Source organism: Rhinolophus ferrumequinum, chromosome 6 (assembly GCF_004115265.2).
Source record: "Rhinolophus ferrumequinum isolate MPI-CBG mRhiFer1 chromosome 6, mRhiFer1_v1.p, whole genome shotgun sequence".
Taxonomy (NCBI): Eukaryota; Metazoa; Chordata; class Mammalia; order Chiroptera; family Rhinolophidae; genus Rhinolophus; species Rhinolophus ferrumequinum.
Window position 1 is genome coordinate 56,098,779 of NC_046289.1, and position 24,847 is coordinate 56,123,625.

At 39.0% G+C, this 24,847-nt stretch overlaps 1 protein-coding gene across 4 annotated transcripts in view; it reads right to left on the reverse strand.

Annotated features, from left to right (window-relative positions):
• Window positions 1–5,267: 5,267 nt before the first annotated feature.
• The window catches only part of TMOD2 (tropomodulin 2), a 48,513-nt gene continuing 28,933 nt past the window's right edge, over window positions 5,268–24,847 (reverse strand). For 2 of the 4 annotated variants that reach the window (XM_033107448.1, XM_033107449.1), the window contains exons 8-10: window positions 20,643–20,786; window positions 15,259–15,403; window positions 5,268–13,119 (exon numbers count right to left, since the gene is read on the reverse strand). In XM_033107448.1, coding sequence (XP_032963339.1) covers window positions 13,085–13,119; window positions 15,259–15,403; window positions 20,643–20,786 — 324 coding nt within the window. In that variant the 3' untranslated portion in view covers window positions 5,268–13,084. The remainder of the gene's footprint in view (window positions 13,120–15,258; window positions 15,404–20,642; window positions 20,787–24,847) is intronic. The other 2 variants (XM_033107446.1, XM_033107447.1) reach the window with 1 other exon arrangement.

Below are 24,847 nucleotides of genomic sequence, written 5' to 3' on the forward strand. Positions count from 1 at the left end.
CAGACAAATGTTATATTGTAATCACAAGGCTTACAAACATGAATCTCCAAAACCCATGTTCATTAAATATCACATATGGGACCAGAGGTAGTAAGAATAGCATCCTAGTATCTGATAAAACTGTAAAAAATAGAACCTTCTTCAGTATTTTCACTCTTGCTACAATCTATTCTCCATACCAGCAGCCAGAATGATCTTTTTAAAACAAATCAGATTGTATCACCCTCCTGCTCCAAGCCACTCATGGCTTCCCATCTCATTTCAAATAACATCTCAAGTTACCACCCCTACAAGGCCATACATGCCTATTTTATTTTCTAACGTACTCTCTTACTCTGCTCCAGTCACACTGGCCTCCCTGAGGTTTCTCAGTCTTGCCACGTGTATTCCTTCCTCAAGGTCTTTGCACTACACAGGAGAATGCTTTTCCTCCCAAATACTCATGGCTCATGCCCTCATTTTAATGAAGGTTCTGCTCAAATGTCACCTCTGCAAGGCCTTTTCTGATCACCTTACATTGTCTTTCTCCCTTTTCCTTACCTTTTGGGCTTTGTAGCACTTGTCACTGCCTAACATAATCTTATGTACTCAGCGTAAGCTCAAAAAGAACTTTGTGTTGTTTTCCCTCTGTCCCTAGCATCTGCAATAGAGCCTGACATACAGTAGGTATTCAATAAATATTTGGAAATAAATGAATATTGAATCTGTCCCCCCCATCCCTTTTGGGACACAGAAGCAGAGGGTTCACCAGGAAATGCCTGCCAGTGACCTGATGCAGATCAGGGTTGGCTCCACAGAATAAGACCCAGAGAAATTCACCCTAAAATGGAGACAGAGCTCTCCATTAAAAGGACTGTATTTCATGGGTTAGTTGCCATTATTACCTCATAGTTAGAAAAACACAGTCCTTGAAGAAGAAAAAAAGGAAAAACCTGAACATTGTGTTTACTAAATGCCTGTGGTAGATTGAAATATTGTTTTAAACATTTGCCCTCCTCCACTGCCATGTGACTAGCAGTGTCTCCCTGTAGATATTTTTAGGCTTGGTTATGATCTGGTAATGTTTTTTTTCTTCTTTCTTCACACAAATGTTGTCATATTGTGATCACAAAGCTTACAAACATGAATCTTGCTTTGGCCAATGAGATGTGAGTGGCAGCTCTGAGTGGAAGCTGCTTCGAGTTATTGCTGTTTCTCACTTGTGTGCTTACTCGTTCCCTCCATCAAGACAACGGCATGTCCCAAATAGAGAGGATGGTCCTTCTGCCTACGTCCCAGAATGAGAAGTCACATGGATCAGAAGCTCAGCCACCCACAGGTGCTGACAAGTAATGTGAGTAAGAAGTAAACTGAGATTTAGGTTTGTTATGACTGTATCCTGACGTAGCAAAAGCTCACTATTGCAATGCCTATTCAGTGACAGGATCCTCTCAAATAGAAGTGGTGTGGCACCCCTCCCCCCATGCATTTAATCCCACTTCAAGTAATAGAAAACAGTTTAAATTCAACATACTCAAGAGAACAAATCTGAGACCGTTAGGTAAAGTATTTGAATAAGGGACTGAGTATGGCTTCTGTTTTTACAGTTGGGTTGGAATGAAAGTGATTGACTAAATGACACTGGAACTCTACTTATTGTATTAGAAACCCTAATTTGTATTATCTTTAAACTTCCAGCCAGAGGAACTCATAAAGCATGTCACACTGAATCATCATATGCAAATTAACGCCAGCAGCAATTTTCTTGTCATCAAAGGGTTCCTTTAAGATATAATTTCCTTGATAAAATTAAGTATTTTTAAAAAATGCATTTTATAGGAGAGCTGAGAAAATTTAAGCTGAAGACCTAAATTTGAAACTAAAAGGTAAGCATTTCATTCGGAGAGCTTGGCATTGGTTAAAGCAGTGGGGTGGTAGGAATCAGAGGAGAGAAGCACCGTGCTTGGTGCATACAATTTTATAGAAAGGATTTGAGCCAACTCTTTGGCTTGAAACGTCCTTCCCTATCACCCCATCTCTGCCTGTTACAAGCCTCATGTTTCATCATCCATCTCAAATGCCTGTTTCTCACTCAAACTTCCTTAACGCTATCACCTGGAATTAATTTTGCTATGCCTCATATTTGCATACCCTATCATGCTTACAATAGAGGTGCACAAAATACACATTTCAGCCAAATGCCAAAGGGCTGAGAATTTAAATTTTCACTGAAGCCAAAGTGGCTGGCAAATATCACTATCAAATAATAAACTGCTTAGGATGCACAAATAAACCTAAAATTTTATGCCAAAATTTAAATTATTATTAGTCAGTTAATATTCTTATTCAAAATGTAAGTACTAAAATTATGTTTAACATATTAATAACATATAATATATACAAGTATAGAAATTAATATGTAATATTAATAACATATAATATATACAAGTATAGAACAATTTTCCAGCACTGTCAGCTGTCAGACTTTCCGACAGTCACTACAGAGAGTCAAATTTCAGCTGAGGTGAGTGGATGAACAAGATCCATGTCCTAAATGGAATGAAATGAGAATTAAATTAAGTATGTTTTAAAAATGCATTTTATAGGAGAGCTGAGAAAATTTAAGCTGAAGACCTAAATTTGAAACTAAAAGGTAAGCATTTCATTCGGGGAGCTTGGCATTGGTTAAAGCAGTGGGGTGGTAGGAATCAGAGAAGAGAAGCACCGTGCATCAGTTTAAAAGGTTAAATTATATGTGCTAGGTACACCAAACATTTCTACAAAGAACAGAGTTTTGATACGACACAATCTCTACTTACTCTTCCTTGTGTTATTTAAATCTTTACATATATTTATCGACTAAAAAAATGTTCTTCCTAAGTTATTTAGCTAATAGTCTCTCTTTGTATTTGTAGTAACTGTCAATCTATTTCCCTATTTATCTACTTGAAAGTTCTTAATCATTTTAATTATTTTGAGTTGATTTTTTAAATTTTGAATTGATTTTGAACATAAAATAAACCTTTAACAATCAGCAATTAAGATAGCATTTTACTTATCCAATAATTAATATACATTTATACTTTGACAGAATTTCAACATATAAGTCAGAGATTTTTGACTCAGGTTATATCTAGAGTACTTGCCTGTATCTAAAAATGAGTATTTGTATAATAATAACAAGTTTAAATGACATCCTTTGTATAAGTAACGCTGTTGACTAATTAAAGAATAACCTTTATACCCACATAAACATCAACCATGACAAAGTTAAAGGATGATGGAAATAACACTGAAGTAGGCCCAAAGCTCAGGCTAAACGGCAGATTTTTGGCCAAATAACAAGACTCTTCGTCTAATGTCACTTAAGATAGAGTTAGTTTTTAGGCGGGCACATTCTATTTACTCGCTTTCAGTCAACACCAAAGTCTTTATCCACACAGATGGCAGTTAAGTCCTATTTTTCCCATTCTATCTTTTGCAGTTGATTTTTAAGATTAAAAGTAGACAACTGTATTGTTACTTCTATTACATTTTTATCTGAATAGATACTCGCTTATACTTTGGCCTGTCCAGATATTAGGTTGGTGCAAAAGTAATTACAGTTGAAAGGTTAAAAATTGCAAAAAACTGCAATTACTTTTGCACCAACCTAATAGTTTTGAACCTGTCAAAGTATTGCTTGTCCCTCTCAGCGTCCACCAGCTAGAGACCCAGTTGGTATTTTATTAGTATCACATCCAAATTACTGGTGAACTGCTGACAAAAGCACGTCATGGAAAGAGCCCTGTGGTGGCTCCTAAGCCCTTCTTGTTGGAATTCTTCCTTTTGTCAGCATTTACTTATGATCAAGAGTCAAAAAGGACTGCTTAAACCAATCATTTAGCTGCACTGTTATGTAGCCCACATTTCTCGAGGACGTTGTGAGAATTTGTCAAACATCTTGCTAAAATCCAAATACAGTGTATTCTTTTAATCAAACTCGTGTGATTTCCTATCACTTATTGTAAGTGAATCTGTGCTACCTCTTTGAGATCACCACCTCTAAGTGCTTATAAACCACTGAAGTTTTTGTTTGTTTTTCTAATATGTTGCTCAGGATTGATAAATTCAATGGTTTAGAATTTGGAGAATCTCCCCCACTCACACACCCTTTCTGAGTCCTGTACCTGCCTGATTTTCCTACATCATCTCCCTTCTTCAGTCGGTTGGGCCCAAAGCATAGCCCAATCTCATTCAAGCACACATACATCTAGTTCCTGCTGAGGTCCTGTGACCTGTGGGACACTTGCCAGAGGCTGTGAGCATCTGATCACTTTCCTGGAGTGGTGGGACAGGAGCACCACTTCACAGAGCACAGAGAAAGGCTGAATGATCAAACTGAGATGGGGTTGTCCATACAGAGTCGAGTCTAATGCACAGCAGACCCAAGCCAGACTGCCAGATCCAAAGGAGGGCACTCAGGAAGCAGAACAAGTACAAACAAGTGGAAATGTCAGGGAAGCTATGAGGAGCAGAGCTGAAAGAGAGGGTGGGTCAGGAGTAACTCCTGAGTCAGCTCTTTCTTGATTATATTCTTGGAGTGATGGGGGAGGGCCTGTCTGCCAGAGGGGAATGGAAAGTGGAAACACAAAAGTGAGTAAGTCCTGCTTAAATTCCTGACATTGTCAGCATAAAATGGAGAACTCTGTTGGCATTCAGAACCATGGATATTTATTTAGGTTAGAATTTAGGATACTAATACCTAAATGCCTTCTATATGCCAGGCACTGTTCTAAGGGTTTTACACATTAATCCTCATAATAGTGCTACTGTGAAGTATGATTACGATTCCTGTTTTACAGAAATTGAGGCTATTCGGTAATTTACAGATGTTCACACAACTAATGGAAGTGAGATTTGAACCAGGCAAGTATGACACACTTGTTACAGCTTGTACATTCATTACAGCTCGGTAGACTAAAAGAGAGAATACTTTAAACAAAATAATTACTATGCTTCCTTGGCCACGAGAAGGTGTGAAACAGCAAATACAGAAATTAGAATAGGCTTTACATGCTTCTTCTTGGATCTTGTCACCAGTCTAAGTGACAAAGAGTTAGGCAGAGATCAGCAGGAGGACAGGAAAAGTAGGTTTTCTTATTTTTCTAGAGCAAACCTTTACAATGTAACATTATGATTTTTACTGTTCCGTGTTATCAATCCCAGCACATCTTAAAAAAAAAAATAAGTAAACCCAGAGTTAATGTAAAAAATTCAAGGTAAAACACTTAACCTATTTGGGTTATCTGTATTCTTGCCCATTTATTCTAATAAATTTTAACTGTTAGGTGAATGTGTGCATATTTGTTTTAATAATGAGTTCTCATTTCTTCCTCTGGCTACTTCTGGTTATCTGTCTACTTCTTATCTTCATAATAAGAGCACATTATAGACCTTTCTGCAAATGGACTCTAATAGGAGAACATGGTGCCAACCATTTATTTTTTTTAAAGAGACAATGTGTCTAAAAATTAGATAGATTAAATCAGTCTTTACTTTCATTTTAAAAGGAAAGTTTATTCATTCCTAATGTTCTGTACACATTTTCACTTGGAAATTTCATTCCAGACACAAATGAATGGATTATATTTTTAAAAACGAAAAAATCTTGATTAATTAAAACAGTATACATTTACCTTAGCATTAAGTCTGGCTGGCTAATTCCAAAAAGTCAAGCATTGCGCCTACTTGTGCCAACTGGGATCAGGGTAAAAGTATTTCACAAGTATTTCACGCTTCATACATTTTGCTTTAGCATACATTTAAATCCCACACAGTGTTCAATTTCACATTTCAAAGGCAAATTACTCTTTAATTCCCTAATGAATATAATACAAATCTACTTCTGAAAAGTTTCAAAATAAAAAATTAAGCAATGTGGAGTTTTCAATAACTGCTTAGCCAAATAAATGTAGCCAATATAAATTTAAACAGTTACAAAGTATTATTTTCTTTGTTCTCTTCAAAACAATACAGGTACACGTAAGGTCACACATCACAGGCATCTAAACTGGTAAAATATTACAGATTGGTGGCATGCAAGTATTTTACATTTTTAAATGCAATGAAAAAATGCTTATTTGTTTCACTTGAATAGATAAAACAGAATTAAGGTAAAGGTTTAATTAAAATATAAGTATTATTCCATGAATATAGTGGGGTTGTATTTTTTTTTTTCTTTTTGAAAAAACCAAAGCGGCAGAGATAAAAATTTTAGGTCACAACAATTTCTTTCTCAACTAAAGATTGTCACTGGCAATGTTTGGTACCAAAATAAAATTTCCTTAAAAAGCACACAGATTTCTAGCCATCTATTTCACCATATGACCAATTCCTATCTATCCGCATTTAGATTATCCACGGAAAATTTTTAATCCTGGGCCAGCTTCTCCCAATTGCACAGTGTACTCCTGATTGGCTTCTCTGTTATCCCGTCAGTATGTGCTCAGAAACACACACACACACACACACACACACACACACATACAAACACACACACACACACACACACACACACAAATAAAAGCCTATGAAAAACATGCTGTGTTTACTATGCTGTTTCCTTCTTTGCATTTCCCCTTTTCCTCCACAATTTTGAGAAAATATGATATATTTTAAAATATCATTTTAGAAAAGGCTGTTCCTCCAGAACTATTCTGAAGACAGTAAAAACCGCTCAAGAGGAAGAGAGAACTATGGACTGTTCAGACCTCTTCCTCTGAACAAAGCCTTCTGAAGAGAGATGGAACTGCAATGGAGGCATTACGCACCTATGTTCAGAGACAATGGAAACACTTTAGAATCAAAGGAGATGGAAGGGACCTTAGAGAGCATCTAATCCACTCACTTCATTTTCCAGATGAAATGAAGATGAGACAGATGGAAAATCTTGCCCAAAGTCACACACATCTGACATCCAAGTCAATAATGTTTCCAAAAAAAATATTACATGGTGGCAAATGGAGCATAATTCTTGTGGGGCTGGAGAACAAGTCAAACAACATTTATTAAGCACCTATTATGTACAAGGCACCTTACCAGATGCTGCCGAAGATACAAAGATTGATGAGACAGGCCCTGCCTCCAAGTGCTTATGAAAGTCCTGTGAGGCCATGTTTCAATACCTTTCTTAGAAGAAAATAACACAGACCAGGGCTAAGGTTGCTGGTGGTAACAAGGCAGCTGCTGTCCGGGAGAGCTGATCTCACAAGTGACACTTCCTTCCCTTCACTATCAGAGCTTAAGTCTATTATACAGCTACTGGAGCCCTCAAGAGTCTTCTCTTCTAGGCCTTCATTCATACCTTAAGTCACAGTCCCACCCCAAGTGGTGACAGAGCTGACAAGATGGCAGCAGTGCCCCTGACTTGCCCTCCAATTCTTAATCACTGTTTGCTTCCCCATTGTGTCTAGCCTTAGGCTCTCTGCAAGGGTCCTGACCACGTCCCCAGGTACTGTCAGAGTGACCCAGGAAAATGCCCTACCACACACATCACTGGTATATAGCACCCACCGCCCTCATCAACCACCTCTCCCACCTGTGTGTACGAAGTAAAGTAATGCCAATCCCTACATCATACTCATGCTTCAATTCCCCATACTCAAAAAGATGTGGAAGACGTAATTGTTGGTTGGAAGAAAATAAAACAGATTCAAGACACGGTGGAAAACATTCGTGAATAGATAAAAAAAAACGATCTCCCATTTTTGTATAGCCCTTTCCGGTGTAGTATTTTCATCCCATCATCTGATTCTATTCTCATCACAACTCTGTGAGGTAGATAGTGAAGATATCATTCCCATTATAATATAGCTGAAGAACCTTAGGCTTGAGAGACTCAGTGGCGTGCCCCAGAGTCACCCAGCCAAGAACGGTGGAGCCAAGTGTCCAGGTTTCCTGACTCCAAATCCAGTGCTCTTCCCCCTATATAGTCTATAATTGGCAGGCAATTGAATGAATTGCCCATGATCATACCCCTGCTAAGTGTTGGTGATGGTATTAGGAGTCCGTCCCCACATCGCTTAGTACGGTGCTCTTTCACCATACCGACTAGCAGAGCCAGTGTACTCAGAATGACTACCGTGGAAGGTATCAGAGAAAAGTCGAGTCTCCTTCACTCTCCCCCAAGTCAAGAAGGCATCACAAAACGGGGGTCACCTCTGGTACATGTACAGCGTTCCTAGAACAGTACCCAGAGGCAGGTTCCAAATTTAAACCTTGGAACTCCTCCTCCACCCCTCTACTGAACGTTCAATCATTGCTGTTACGGGCAGATGGGAAAGAGGTAAGCTGAGCAGAGTTTACTTCTGCCCTTAAGCAAAATAAAATCTTTAATTTCCATCTTCCTTTCCCACCTCACTCAGCCTCTCCACTAAAGTCCTGAACCACAAAACAGAATCCAATCTGACCTAGTTGGGAAGAAAACTGCATCCATCCTGGGTTCTGGGTACTTTCCTCTCTCTCTCTCCAGCTTGTTACTGGGAGGCCTGGTCATGTGATTTTCATCCAGAGGGTCCAGCCTGATTCTTCCAACCATCCTCACACTTTTCCTCTGCATGTGTCTCAGTCCTTTAGCTCTGAGGATGGGAGATTTGAAATGAGGAGCCACAAGGAAAAACTGCTACTGGTAGAGCTAAAACACTTCACCTCAGATCTCTGCTCGTTAAAAGTAGCTATTACTGCATCACTAGTATGAGAGGAAGGAAGGAAGCTTCAGGATTATGACTTAAAACCGACTTCCAGTGTTCCCCACTGAGTTCTCCACAGCTAACATACCACAGAACCCAGTATTCACAACTTACTGCCCCCGCCCATTTTGGCTGATGCTATAAACACTTGCACTAAAGATGGTATCCACTGTGCAAAAAAGGCACTCTATCCCTAAAACCCAGAAACAAGTATCAAATTTTATCAATCCAGAGTTCTTATACTTCCTCTGTCTCCTTCACAGTGCCTAGGAGAAGGCTAATTACGTCATATCCATGAAAAAAGGAAATTTCTTCAAACTCTTTTGTCAATTTAAAGGGCTGTCTTACATTTCAAGCATGCTGATGCTTGATACCTGTTCCAAGTTTGAGTGTCTGAAACATTCTCATGGCAGTTATTCAGAGCACACTGGTTTCCCTAATGCTGGTGCCCTGCCAGGGGCCACGTTTCTCTCTGGAAGAGAAGCTGCTGCTGTTTTGATCGGGTGTGCCAGGCTTCCCTTAGGGAAATTGTTTTCAGGAGCATAGGCGTTGGGACAATTTCTGAGTTGTGAAATGAAGATGGGCTTCTACTGTACGATGAAGTGCGTGCTCGAAGATGGGTGAGCTGCATGTGCCCCTCCAGGTTAGTGATTCTCTACCTAACCTAGGCCCACAGCAACTCTGAGGGGTGAGGGAAGAAGGACTGGGAGACAGCATCTCCCGAAAGCAGTCAATTGTCCAGCTTTAGCCAAATATCTCCTTACAGTATTTGGTAATAGTTACATACAAAATATTTATATACAGTGTGCCCTACACACTTGGAAGGAAGGGGCTGAATTATGTTGATGCAGATGAAAGAGCTTCTACTTACACACTTTAGGCAGAGAGATTTGGTGCTAAAACAATGAAATGATTTTTGGCTTCTAATATTCTCTAAGGTTTATCGTCCACACACGCTGTGAAATTTGGTGGTTGGTGACCCAAACTGCAAACACATTAACCTGGGCCTGCAGCAACTCTAAAAAGGACAAGGGAAATGGAGGTGGGGAGAGAGCATCCCCCTTCGATCAGTTGTCCAGATGTAGCCAAACGCCTAGTTAGATACTTAGATAGTTGGTATGAGAGTGCGTGCGCACACACACACACACACACACATTTATTTACACTAGGCCCTACCAAAATGAAAGGATTAAATCATGCTGATGAGGATGAAACAGCTTCATTACACACTTCCGTAAGATGGGGAGATGTAGTGCTGGACTAATGGTATGATCTCTAGCCTTCCAAAATTTATCTCCTAAAAGTCTTTTCCACATATGCTGCGACATGAGCCTGTAAGTCCAGGAAAGTGATTTTACACTTAACATGGGCCTGTACCCGTCTAAAAGGGGAAAGGACGTGGTCTGGGGAGAGATTATCTCCCTTCAATCAATTGTCCAGATGTTGCCAAATATCTCAATATTTGGCAAAATGCATATATATAAAAATACTTTATACACCCATATGTCCCACCGTGATGGATGGTAAGGGATTAATTACGCTCAAGATCATGAAAGAGCTTCTACTTACACATTTTGGGCAGATGGGGAGATGGAGTCCTAGGCTAATTAAATGATTTATAGGCTCTTAAAAATGGAAGCTTAAAAAAAAAAATGGAAGCTTATCTTCCAATACTTATCTTTAATATGTGAATACTCATGGAAATGTCACCTTTCAAGCTACTTCTAAAACACAGGTAACAAACTGATTAGAAATACATATTTGATTTCATAGATTCTATTACATGTGACCCAAGTATTTTACAAGCTAAACAAGTGCTCAATTTTGACAGTATCCCATTATCTTGTTTTAATACTGTCCATAACTGCAGCACAAACAATCACTATCAAATTCTGATTTTTTTCCCTTGCTTTCTGTCAGAAACTGCTCTAGCCCCCAGTCCACAGCACGTTGGGCTGCAGGCACACTCTGTAGGATCCAAGATTTCTTAGGGGTATAGGTAAGAAAGAGAGGGTATGAGAAAAGAAAGGAAAAAGCCGAGGGGCATGCCAGGGACTCTCACACTTAAATATATCTGCAACAAATCCAAAGGGATAGGAGAAAGATAAGGAAGAGAAACGATCTTCCCGTTGGCAACATGGTCATCAAAACATGCGTATACAAGACAAGAAATGTATACATTTACCCAGTGGTGTGCTAATAAATGGTTATCAGCTAGCAACCTACAGGGGAAAACAGCCCTGATATGCAACATTTGCTAATTTCCATGGTAAAAATATCCCGACTATGGCCAATGTCAAACCGACAACCAAAGTACTGAATTTCTGGGTTTGTGAAGAACTACTGAATTGGGAAGAGAGATAAATAGCATACCTTTACATGGTATATCATCCATACAGAAACAATAGATGCAATTAGTCTGAAGAGAATAGAAAATAGTAAAATGTATATCTGAGTATTACTTTTGTTTTTAATATAACACTAATTGTAAGCATATGTCATTTACTTTTTAATAAAAAAGTTGGCTATGTTTAGCAAATAGCTTGCAAAATTCTTGAAAATTTAATAATCAGTAAGCCAGTATAAGTCAGCTCCAACATAGCACACCTAAGAGGGAAGGAAAAATCGGACCGCAAACCATCAAATACTACTTAGTATTTTTTTGTTGTACAGATAGGGATATGTAGAAAACTAATCCAAGGATTTTCAGGGTTCCCAAAATGTCAACATGTTCTGCTCATTACTCCCTCAAAAAATCTAAAACATTCTCAAGCAAATGAGATGTTTCAAAGGATTTTAGAACTCCAGATGTGAATACTTATACTACAGATCAGTGTCCAATTTTATAAAGGATGTCTATCCTAAACAGTTTCCATGTGCCTTACAAGCTAACTAGAATAATATGAATTATGTTACCCTTAACTTATTTTACTGCTATCAAACAACACAGGAATATTTAATTACTAAACAAATCCTGGATTGGGCCCACCTTCTCGGAGAGTCAGCCATCTCTTTAGCTCCAGATGTTACCAGGATGTCACTTTTAAAAGGCTCAGAATTAGAGACAAGAGAAAAGAGAATGAGTTGGAAGGAAGGGAGGGGAGAAGAGAGTAAGTGAGTGAGACATAAAGCCACCTGTCAGAGTGCCACCAAGTACAGCCTTGGGCACTTACAGTTCTCAAAGGCATGTGAGCTTGAGCCAAAGGCTGCAGTCACTTGTTTCCTTATTTTAGCATTGCACTGTTGCACTGCTAAAGTAAACGTTTGATGCATACTACCATGCAATCATCTCAGTACTTTTACACGCTTCATTCTTGAGATGACAAATATCTGGATATGTGATCATTTACATTTTTCCGGATGTTTCCAAACATCATGATGGATCATGCCTTGTAGACAAAAATCTGTATAATTAACCTGAATGTTCACACTTCATCCGGTGATCCTGTTACAACTAAAGATAAAGCAATACATGCTTCTAAAATTTGCCAAAATAATGCAATCATGTGTAGCAGACAATCTTGATTAAGGTACAATTATTGTTGTTTTATTTAGGAGTGTAATGTTTTAAAAGCTTCCCTCTTACTAAAATTTAAAAATTTGCCATCATGTCTGCAAATCTTCAAAACAGTTTTGTAAAAAGTTATTATTTAGAGTCATGTTAAAGATTAAATCTATGATGAATAATCAGTAAAGGTAGCCGCGCTAATTTATTTTGCTACCTGTGAATCTGGCTTGAAGCTATATTTGTGGGTTAATGAACACTTTACATTTATTTGCTAAGGCTATGTTAAAGCATCATAATGCTATCTTGCTTTTATGATGACACCAATGATCTCTGATCAGTGGGGCATGTGCATTTAGTGATATTTCTGGAACTAAGAGAGAATTTACGCTTAGTTGATCACATTTTCTCACCCAGTGAAAGATTGGCAATACTAACTTCAACACTTCTGATGTATTTAGCCTAACTCAAAGCTATGCATGTAAACAGAGATAGGCTTCTATCGTAATCACAGTTACAAACATACTTATATACTCAATTCCTCTCAGTGGTTAAAAAAAAAATTCATGTAGGAAAGCAAGACAACCCAATATGAAAGTGGTTAAATCATTTCAATTGTTGTCACCTAGTAAGACCTGCAAGAGGCCACTGGTGCAAGTGCCAGAGGTGCCCATGAGCAAATAAAACAATTGTATATATTAAAAAATCCAAGATAAATAATTAGTGCTAAAAAATAACAATTAAATTATTAGTGGTGTGGTTAACGGAAATGAACAACCTTTGATAAAATGGTCCCGAAGGGGAAGGAGAAAAGTTTTTGTTCGTTTCTAAATGGCTGCCGTGGTGAAACTTCGCCTCCTGTTCTAGAGATTTACCTTCGCTCTCCTTCAACTCGCTTTTTACGAACTAGGTAAAACAGAAAGAAAGGTTAAAAAAACACAGTGAAGGAACAGTCCTTAAATTTCAGATAAACATTAATCGTACAAAATAGCAAACCCATACACTGAGGATACAGTTATCTTAAATGTCAATATTCAATCACCCATGGCAATAAGTGGAAATGATAGACTAAGCCAGTGTTTTGTGGGATTTACATATATTTAAATATAGCTATGCCTGATAGTGGAAAACTTGAATGTTAGAACTTTCCCATTTCTGCAGAGTGGAAGGTCCAAAATAGATCCACGATATAGGGAACTTTTTAATACAGTGGTACCTCAGTTTCGAACATAATCCGTTCCGGAAGACCATTCGAGTTCTGAAATGTTCGAAAACTGAGGTGCAGATTCCCTATAGAAAGTAATGCAAAATGGATTAATCCGTTCCAGACCTTTAAAATCAACTCCTAAAATTGCAAATTTAGCATGAATTTTACTATCTAATGATACCATAGATCCATAAAATTTACGGCGTTCGTAAACCGAAATGTTCGTCAATGGAGACATTTGAAAACCAAGGTACCACTGTAGTTTCCTGGTCACCTACCCACAGCACATCTTTTCAGCTTGAGCAACTCCATCACCAACTGGCTTTAATTAACACCCCAGGATGACATTCACTATCTATTCATTCTGATTATGGTTTGAAGACCAGGAGGATCTGCAATCAGAAGTTCAGAGTTTTTAAACCCGTTTTAAATAAAATCGCCTAAGTATCAACCTCCAAGGAAGGTGTGATTCAGATAGCAAGCAAACTCAGAGATAAAAGTTCCCTTAAACTGGTTCTTAGTATCAAAGACATTGCCCAGCTACCTGTTCCCAGTTTGTGCAAACTTCTTCTTCCGAACCCTTTTGCCTCCCCACGCGTAGGCTCTTCTGGTGGGGTAAAGGAGGGCTACTCTAACCTTCCTGCATTTAGCAAAAACGGTGCCCTGGCTGCAGTGTTGCCCCAACTCTCCACTTTAAATAGCTCAGCCTAGTCTGCAGAAAATTCGACCAAAGCTGTTGCCTACGGATGCTGCCCCTGGACTCAGGATTGCCTCTGTTTACTTCAAATCACTTGTTTTGCCTGTTTTCTGTGGTCTCCGTGTTGTTCAGCTGTCGGCCCCGTGTGCTTTTCCTAGGTGCCTTCCGACTACGGCCTCTATCCTTCCCCAAATCCCTGTTTACTGGGCTGCCTCCTTAGACTCACCTTCTGCACCCTGAAGGCAAGCACTGCCTTATGCCCGGCCAGCCTCTGGATGCCACACATGGCAACTTGGCTGCGCCTCAGGGTTTTGGCTAAGCATGTGTGGGCAGGGAACTGGACACTAACCGTCACCTGCCCACTTCAGTTCTAACTGTTAGCTTCTGCCTTGTCCACTATCTGAATCCCCCCACAGCCAGCACTACACCTGCTGGAACACCTTGCCCAGTTCTCCTGACCAAAGTCAAGCATTCTGTCCCTCAACCTCAAACTGGGGACTGAGGCCTGCTATGGGCTGACTGCATGCCAAGTGGACTGTCTACACCTGCATTCTTCTGTGCTGTGGTGAACTTCCTCATTGTAACAACAACAAAAAATGCCACAGACCCTCAGCAAAGAGTAGGGGCAGCAGGAAAGATGAGAGGATAACTGGGAAAGCTACTTCTGAGTTTACCTTCAGAACTAGTTCCGTCAGTTCATTTCACATGTAAATTACCAAAGTATCAGACATAACCATATTTAAACCCAAGTACAAAAACACAGGACTCAAACATAAGTGAACTAGGAATTTCCATGTCATTGTGTCCATCTTCTGGTGCAGATAACAAGAGAAGGTGCTTACATGTAAGAAGTAAGGAAAGGAGAAGCAAATACATAAAGGAAATCGAGCAAACATCAAAAGCTACCTGGAAGAAATAAAAAAATATAAAAAAAAATAAAAAAATTCTCTTGAGAGAATGCTATAATAAAACTTAAACACTGTGAAACTAATGAGGATTCCTATGACCATGTAACATGTGCCTCTGATGAAGGGCTGACACCCAAGGCCAGTGGAATGGTGAGAGGTTGTATCTGAAGTGGAGAAATGAATGGTCACCATGTTTTTCTCATTGCTAACAGCATGTATTACGGCTACATTACCCAGGTCATTATTCTTTGTGATGGCAGCTGCCACCCTTGTTCGTGGCCCTTGCTTCGTAAACTGATATCCAAACTTGAGGATCCTTGAATTCTCTTCGAGCATCTGAGCAATTTCCATCTCTACGGCTGTTCCCAACTGCTGTCTCTGGTTGCAGGTGCAGACACATACACAGAACGACCAAGAAGAAAGAGGAAACAGTTACTTGCGTAGGAAAGATGCATGGCTACTTGTTGGACAAAAAAGCAAAGAGGCAAAAGTCTCCAGTTGAATGGGACAAAGTCGCTTGAGATATTTTCTCTCATGCAGTCATTTGCTCCTTGTCTAGAGGCAAAAACCAACAGATAGTCATATCAGCAGGCATGCTAACCTGAAAAGACTAAACCAATTTATTTAGGAAGGAAAATATGATTCCAGATGTAAAATTAAAGCAAAATTAATACCTGGTGTTTCCAATTTACCCCAGTATCTGTGGTTTAAATAAAGGATGTTTTTAATAGTGAAACTGTCTTATAGCAATCAATCCTATTACTGAATTTTCTATTCCAGGATCCATATCCAAAAATAATTAAAGATCATCAAGTGATGGACCATTTTCTCTCAGCAGAGTCTCACTAGGAGGCCTCCAAGAGATTTAACTGTGGTTCAAACCATAGCCAGGTGAATTCTCAAAAACTAAAGGGGTTAGTTACTGGGCTATAGAAAAATCCCCAGGGTTTTTAAGTTTGTGAAAAGAGGTTTTTTGTTGGTCTTTTAAGTTGAGACATAGAATAATTAAAAAATTAAAAGTAGAGTTTTAAAATCTGGCAGCACGTAAAAATAGTAACTTAATAAATTTAAGGAACATAGCATATTTTTTCATAATATATTCATTAAATTATTTAGAGTAAAAAGTAGAGGCTTGTTTAGGAAAAGCAAACAAAAACGTGTATAAAATATAAAAGCTCTCTTCCCCTAATATTCCCATTCCTCATAGAGGAAAGCCAGTTTGGTGTGTAGTATGAAGTCCTGTGAACATTTTCTGTGCATTCATGTCTACGTAATCACATGTATGTCTACACTTTTTTTTATCACAGAAATGGATTCTACTAGCATATTGTTCTCCCTTTTTTTCCCTTCACATTAAGAACACCTTTTCATGTAGGTTAATATATGTTTTCCTCATCCAATACTGCAGAGCATCATTGTAGCACTGGATCATAATTCATTTAGCTGGGTCCTAATGACTGTTACATTACTTTCAGTTTCTACTAATCCAAACAATACTGCAGTGCACTTCCCTTGCACACACAATATATCCTGGGGGCATTTCTGCAAGTGTGCTTGTAGGGCAAATTTTAGCTGGGTCCAAGAGTAAGCATATTTTAAATTTTGATATATTACTGACTTATCCTCAAAGGTTATGACAAATTTTACTCCTGCTAACAATGTTTGAGAGTTACTGTTTTCCCTACTCTAGACAACATCAGATGTTATCAATCTTTTCAGATATTATCAATCCAAAAGATAAAACTTATATTTTACTTGTATATATTTAATTTGCTTTTCTCAAATTACAAATAAGAACAATTAATTTTCTCATGCATTTGTATTTTCTTTTTTGGGGGAAACTACCAATCTCTGTCAGTTACCCATTTTTCTCCCAGGTTATAGTGCCTGTGTTTTCTTTTTAAAATTGATTTGCAAATTTCCTACATATTAGGAAAATTTGCTGAAAATACTTTGCTCAGTTTGTCTTTCTTTTGACTACTTTAAAGACCTTTTTAACTTTTCAAATGGTCAAATTTAACAATCTAGATTTTATGTCATGTTTAGAAAGTCTCTCTACTCCTTCTGATTTCTTTCATTTGTTTTATGATTTTATATACTATAATATTGAAATCTTGATTTCATCTGGAATGAATTTTAGTATAAGAATTAACACAGAGGCTCAACTTCATTTTGTTCCAAAATGCTATCAAATTGTCTCACCATCTTAATCTTCATTCTTCTCTCAATGATTTGAAATACCAACCACTTCACTGCAAAATTCTCAGGTATAACCGATGTGTTTCTGGACTCTTACTCTGTCAGTCTATTTCTGTGCCAGTATCATGCATTTGGATTGCTTTATAATACATTAAAATCTATATACCTTTTAAATTTGGAAAATTTAAGTATGGAATAGATGAAGGAGAAAAATTTATGGAGAAACTTTTGTGTCCTAGGCAAGTTCTAAGGCTTAACTCTTCGCTCCTCATCCTTCTTTTCATCCAACAACCTGTCAAACAAGTCTCTCACCAAGAAATTAACAAAATGTGACACTTCCAGTCTGAAAAGAACAATTCTAGAAATCCACAGGGTAGAGATTAGCAATCTAAACTTTGTAGGTCTATGGGAGGGAAAGGCAGCAAAAAAGTCAGAGATACTGGCTTCCTAGTTTTATGAGCAACTTTAGCTCATGACACACTTTAGAACAGTGGGACTCTATTAAGGATTGGGACCTGAGCTAAGGTTGGGGCTGCCATAGTTATGGCTTATGCCCCTGGAGTGGGCCAAAGTGGTCCTATCCAAGGGCAGAAGGAGCTCATGGTGGATGTGGCTGACTGAGAGGGATGACATGGAAGTTCCTTTACTTCCCCTCACAAATTTCAAGCATTTGGAGTCCTGCACTTGGGTAACTTGAAGGATGGGTGAGCTGATGGTGAATATGAAGGAGGTAGGAGCTGAAGAAAATTATATTGGGAGGGACCATAGAAAAGAAGAAGAGAAAGTAATATAACATAGAGCATCTTCCTTTCTCAACCTGAATCTTATTTTGATTTAGGTCTTTTGTGTTGTATAAATCCAGGGTACCAAAGGGACACCAAAATTTCTCATAATTTGGATAGTATGTTTTTCTTTTTAATTTTAAGTCACTAAATACAAAGAAAAAAATAAATAAATGTTTAAGAATACATTTCTTCAGATCACCTTCTGTTTTGAAGTGACCTCTTTTCTCTACTCAAATTTATTTAGCAGTTGCCCATCTGTTTCATGAGTGTGCACCAGACTGTCCTTCTCATGGGGCAACTGATTAAATTATTACATATTTACCTGGAGCCCAGCCATGGCGGCTTGCCCCACCTGCCCCACCGGTGGGTTCTCAGCACGCCCTCACTCTGGTGCAGCTGTCTAATGCAATGATGCTAACTTGGTCTCAGCAGCTGGTCCTGCCTGAAGAAACTGTCTTACAGATTGTTTTATTTCAAACCCTCCATTAGACAGACGAGGAAACTGAGATTTACTTCTAACAGTTTATGAGTCAATGAACAAAACTGTGGATGGAAATCAAGTTTTGACTCTGAATTTCCTCATTCTTGGCATAAAGCAAAGAATTTTCCCGGTTATTCTAGAATGTAATCCTCTTTCGTGTCACAAGTAAAGAGAAGCCATTTCAGAGGCATACTGGGGGACTAAAGTTGAAAAATTACACAAGTCCATTCCTAGGTGACTAAAGAGGAGTGAAGAGGTTAATGATTTGGAAGGGATTTAAGAGAGCAAGTTCAGACTTCGCACTTCAGAGTCTACTTCACAGGCATTATAAAAAGCTGCTCTATTCTAAATTATCAGAATTTCAGCTCATTCACTAGGTATAAGTTTGTCAGATTCAGCAAATAAAAATACAGGACATTCAGTTAAATTTGAATTTCAATAAACAATAAATAATTTTTTAGTATAAGTATGTCCCAAATATTTCATGAGACACTTATACTAAAAATTAAACGTTGCTTATCTTAAATTCAAATTCAGCTGTATTTTATCTGGCAACCCTAACTAGATAGTATTTTACAAGGAGCTAGGAAGAGTGTCTAGCACATTGTTTCAGATATGGGGTTTCACTATGGCCTAAACCAACACAAAAAGTTAAATACACTTTGGAAGAAGGTATCCACTTCTGTCTTAGATCTCCTGGAAATATCTACTAAGAGCCCTCAATATCTTCCTGACACTAGTCTATTTGATAAATACCCCTGAGCTATCACTTCTTTTCTCTCACTTCATATTTCTCTCTAGCTTGTTTTCCTGCTCTCCCACTCCCTGATGACTCTTTTTTAATTTGCCAGCAGCTGAATACACATCAAGATACACAGCATCGAGCACCTCCTGTGTGTATTTGGTCATTCCCTGTGCTCCCCTCCCACCTCTGCATTTGGAAAGCAGTTGCTTCCCTTCTGGGGAGTGTGAGAGTGAAGGCCACCTGTCTCCTGGGGGCCTTCCCCTGCTCCTATGGCAACAAGCCTCAGTAGGAGTCGAGGGACAGAGGACCTGCGCTGTACAGCCTGCTCGTCCTGGTTAGCAAAAATGGAGAGTAGAGCTGTTCATGGTACCTGTTGGGGGTCTTCAGGCTTAGGCAAAAATTCTGGCTGGGACCCTGGGGCTTTATCAGATCTTAGAAGGGTCTAGACCAGGAAATTTCCCAGACATGTAGTGGGTAATCTCAACTGGCACGTCCCCCACTGTCCATCCTACCTACCACCCGACGGGAATGCTCATGGAGCAAGTCTCCTTGCTCTATCCTCGATGGCCCTTTCTTTCTACTTTACAGAGTCTAGACCCCTCAGATTCACTAAATCTCATTGCAGACACTTCCCTGTAGCTGAAAGGGCAGGGCACGACGTCATGCTGAGAACTGAGACTTGCTGTCTGTGGACAGGAGCCAGCTGAAGCCAGCAGCGCAACTCTGGAGGCACTGCAGGCTGATGCTGGGAAAAAGAGGTCTTCAGGGGACAGGAAGTGGTGGCTCTAGGGAACAGCAGCTTGCTTTGGCTGTTGATGAGAGCCTGAGAAATGCTGTAACAGAGCTGAGATTGTGATCAAACTGTGGGTGTGGCCTGCTAATCTAAGCCAGATCATCTTCTAGAACCCAGATTATTTTAAATGGGCTCTGTGGCCAGCACCAGACTGCAGAAGCCTGGTCTGCTCTTTCTTTCAGCTCTGGCAGCCTCCATTCTGGGGACAAGGAGTCTGTCTCTGGGCATGGTCACTCTGCTTTCTCCTTGTAGCTGTCGTCCCAGCGAGAGGCAAACAGCAAGGCTGGGAAAGCACTGTGGTGAGATCCTGCTAAGAGGCAACAGTGATGGTGGCTGAACAAAGCAGCTGTCACACCTCTGTCCCTACCGCCCCTCTTTCTCCTCTGGTGCCTGACTAGCCCGGGGCTGGGGGATGGCTGGCTCTTTGTGTGCCAGGTGGCCCCACTGTGCACTGCTTAATTATTAACATGCTCTCTCCTGCACACCCCACAGGCCAGAAGCTGGTATAATTTACAGGAAAGCCAGCACACCAAACCCACTGACCGAGCTTTGGCTTTTAATTCACTCCACTGCGGCATTCCCTCCTTTCACACGTAGCCCGTGAGTTAGCTTACCTGGTTGTCAATCTTGATCTCCGTCAAGGTGTCATTTTCTCTCAGTGCCTCTACCAGGGCCAGGATGCCAGTTCCAGTTATAAAATTGGATTCTATGTTTAGACTTTTCAAGGTCTTGTTTACTTTCAGCATATCTGCAAAAGCCTTATTATACAAAAAATAAGTAACCATTAGGGTTTCCAAAGATTTACTTCCTGAACTCCCCACCCCCAAATTAAATAGGTATTTTTACAGTACTTAAAACCTTAGTTAAATCACACTTTCACCTCCAAGTAACGAAGATAATGATGTAAAACTCAAAAAAAGTGTTTAGTCCAGCAGCCTAGACTTATGAATCTAACATACTGCAAAACTGAAAACAAGGAAAAAAAGACACTGATGTAAGAATACCAACTTTGTTTTGTTAAGTAAGGACATTTTAAGAAACCCACTGTCATCTGTTATCATTGTCATTTTTTTTTTTTTTTTTTGAGAAAAGGCATTTTAACATTAGGAAACATGTAGAAAGGATATAATCTCAGAATTATTTTATTTTGTCCCTTTTATTATGAATGGATAAAAAACTTCACAATTGACTAGCATTGGGGGACTACTGATTTAGTCATATCATCAGGTCATCTAGAAAACAGAATTCCTCAAAGACAACTTTTGGAACAAAGTTACCACTCAGAGTGACAAACCCTCTGGAGACGCCTAGTTCAAGCCCCCAGACTGCACACATGCACCTGTCTGTTCACCTTGCTCCCAAAGTTCTCCACTTCATAAAGAAAAGATAACATTTTTAAGTGACTGGAACTCTCGCGGTACAAGAAAACAAAAAAGGGGGGCCATTATCTTGAAGAACTGCTAAAATACAGGAAATAGAAAGATGGGTGGAGAAATTAGCACAAAGTTGCCTGCGATGCCAGGGGTTAAGTCCCAACTGGGGCATTTCATTAAAGAACTGCCTAAGGAACACATGTAGCAACTAGAGCAGATGGTCAGCAGACTACCCTTCTCTCAGCTTCCCGGAAAAAGAGTAACTGCCAGCACAACTATCAGGGAAAAATCTTCCTGGAAGAGCCTCTAGTGAGGGTGCTAGGACCTGAGAGAGAAGCAGTGCAGAAACCGAGGCACCTCCAGACCATCACCAGATAGTGTCAGTGAAAGGGGGAGAGGCAGCTACGCCTAGGATTGAAATTTACGGAAATCTACCCTACAGGACAGCATGACATAGAGGGAACAAATATTATTCCAGGAACAGAAACAAATGTATTTATTCTAATCGTTATTCTCCCTTCCCCACCCCATACCCCTCCAAAACTAGATAAAAGAAAGAGAATACACTACATCCATAAAATAAATACTGACTATTATGAAACAAAAGAGAAATAAGAACAAGAAAATGTTTTGAAAATTTAACATACTACATTGAAATAAAGAAAAGTAATAAACATCAGAATTATAAAATGAGCACGGCTAAAGACCAAGCTGGTGAGCTAGAAGATAAAGCTGAGGATATTTCCAAGAACGTAGAGTAAAAAGACAGAGATAGAATTAAGAGATATGGAGGAAAGCTACAGAAGGTCAGCATTCCTCAATCGGAGTTTCAAAAGGAGTACGACAACAAAAAGACAACAGAAAGGAAGAAACTATAAAGTAATAAGGAAAAACTTCCTACCATTGAAGAAAGCTACAAGTCTTTACCTGAAAGAACACACTGGAGGCTGAGAGGAATGAATAAAAAGACTCATAAATGGGTACAAATGAAATTTCAGAACTCTAATGGAAAAGAGAGAGTCCTAGAAGTTTCTAGCAAGAAAAAATGTTACTTATAAAGAAAAATCAGATCTGCATTAGTGACTAGACTGTAAGGCCCATGAAAACAGAGATTTATACATTTATATAGCCAGATAATTGTAAATGCTGGTAACAAGTTTTAAATTTTGGAGTCAATCTATATACATAATGTAAAATATAATGACCTAAGATACATAAAGTTCAAGTGTGTAAAGATAATAGAATAACTACAATTTAGGGGTAGAAGGAGGGATGGAAGGTAGAATGAGTATAAAAATGCCCCTATCTTTTCTAATGGAGGATCAAAAATTATCTAAGGTGATAAATTAAAAATAAAAATATATGTAGATCAGTGTTTTTCTACCGTGGTTACATATTGAAATGACCTGGATGCCTTTAAAAAACATACCAATGCTTGGGCCCCACCCCAGATGAATTAAATCAGCATCTCAGGTGGTGGCCTGAACAGCTGCATTTTTGAAAAGCTCTGCAGGTGACTAATGTCCACGCAGGATTGACAGCCACTTTAATTAAAGTCATAAAGGCAACAACTAGAAGAATGAAAAACAAAACTGATTGCTCTGGGGGAACAGAACAAGGAACTTCTAAATTATTTACATTGTTTTACGGAGGTAAAAACAGGAAGAAGGAAGAAGAGAAGGAATCCAACTTGAGACAAGTACAGGGTTTCTCAGCTTTGGCACTATTGACATTTGAGGCAGGTAATTCTTTGTTGTGGGAGGTTGTCCTGTGTATTATAGGAGAGTTAGCAGCCTCTGAGACCCACCAAATGCCAACAGTGCCCCTCCCAGTCATGACAACCAAAAATATCTGCAGGCACTGCCAAATGTCCCCTGGAGGGCAAAACTGCCCTGAGGTGAGAACCACCTGACCAGAAGAATAATCCTGGGTATTAGTCAAGCAGTTGCTTGACCTACAAAGAGAGCTCAAAGATTTGGACTGACATCATGGTACACCATGTAAATGAAAGCACATTTATTCAGGGCCTGGTCTTTCATTAGAATTCAATGTACACATTTTAATTAGAGCACCAGAAGGGAATGCATCAGGCCTTTCCGTATGGATGCTCCAAGCTTTGCGATTTACTTTCATTATTAGAATCCAACTGTCAGAGCAATTACGCCTTTATAAAAAAGTTGTAGGACCTCCTGGCAAGCAGCCAGGATCTTGCCAATTTCTTTTAAACTTGAGAAAACACTTTTCTCATGCTGAACAAAACAGGAGAGACTCAGCCAAGCATAACCCTGGGCTGTAGGCCCAAGTTCGTCAGTTCAGCAAATATTTGAGCATCTATTACATGTGCTGGCAATAATAACATTAGTAAAATAAAGATTACATTTCTTAAATGTTACAGAAATCATTAGAGTAGAAATATATTTTTAAAGAGAAGGTTTTGTTTTCTGTACTTTACAGTATTGTATGAAAATGCAGTTTTCTGCACTGTCCAAACCTGTGCCATCCAAACGGTAGCCACGAGACACATGTGGCTATTGAGCCCTTCAAAATGGCTGGTCTGAATTGAGACGTGTTGTAAATGTAAAACAGACACCGGATTTCAAAGATGTAGCATGAAAAACAGTTAGGTAAGATACCATAGTATATTTTCAACTTACATTTTGAAATAATATATTGGATATATTGGTTTAAGCAAAATACATTATTATAATTAATTTAACCTATTTCTTTTTGTTTTTTTAATATAACTAGTAGAAAATTTTAAATGATACATGTGGCTCACATTTGTGGCTGTCATTTATTTTTTTATTGCACAGTCCTATACTAAACTCTTGATTTTTATGGCATCTTTGTTAATAATAATAGCATTTTTTACATATTTGGGCTTTTTCTCTATATTAGCATTCAGTGAGAGCAAGTTCCATCAATACGCACTTCTATAGATGTGGTTATATGGAAGTACTTGGTGCGTGGTGAACTAAACTTGATTATAGGTCACTTAAATTTACTTGGAGTGGCCACATGCTGTGTAATCTTAGTTAAGTTACTCAACCTCTCTGAGCCTCCGTTGCCTCCTCTGTAAAATGTGCATAATGCTAATTCACATAAACATAGCTTGTCTGCGTTCACAACGGTCCCACAAGTGTCTCGTCTAATCAGTTTTTGACACTTAAATAGGAAAATGTCTTGAAGCTCTTTGCTTTGATGCTGATATTTCTTTCTTAACAGCAAATCTAAAGATCTCTATTGCCTGTGAGGTAATCAGCCAGTTTTCGACTTACAGAAAGGTTCTTTCCTGACAAATGGCATAGATGACAGGGAAATCATCTGGGGGCAGCCAGGGGAGAGGCGGGCTCTCCAGGAATAGAGCCGAATAAGGCCAATAGAGGCTTTCCTCTCCACACCCTTACGGACAGCAATTATATGGTGTGTTTGTCACATGCTATGCA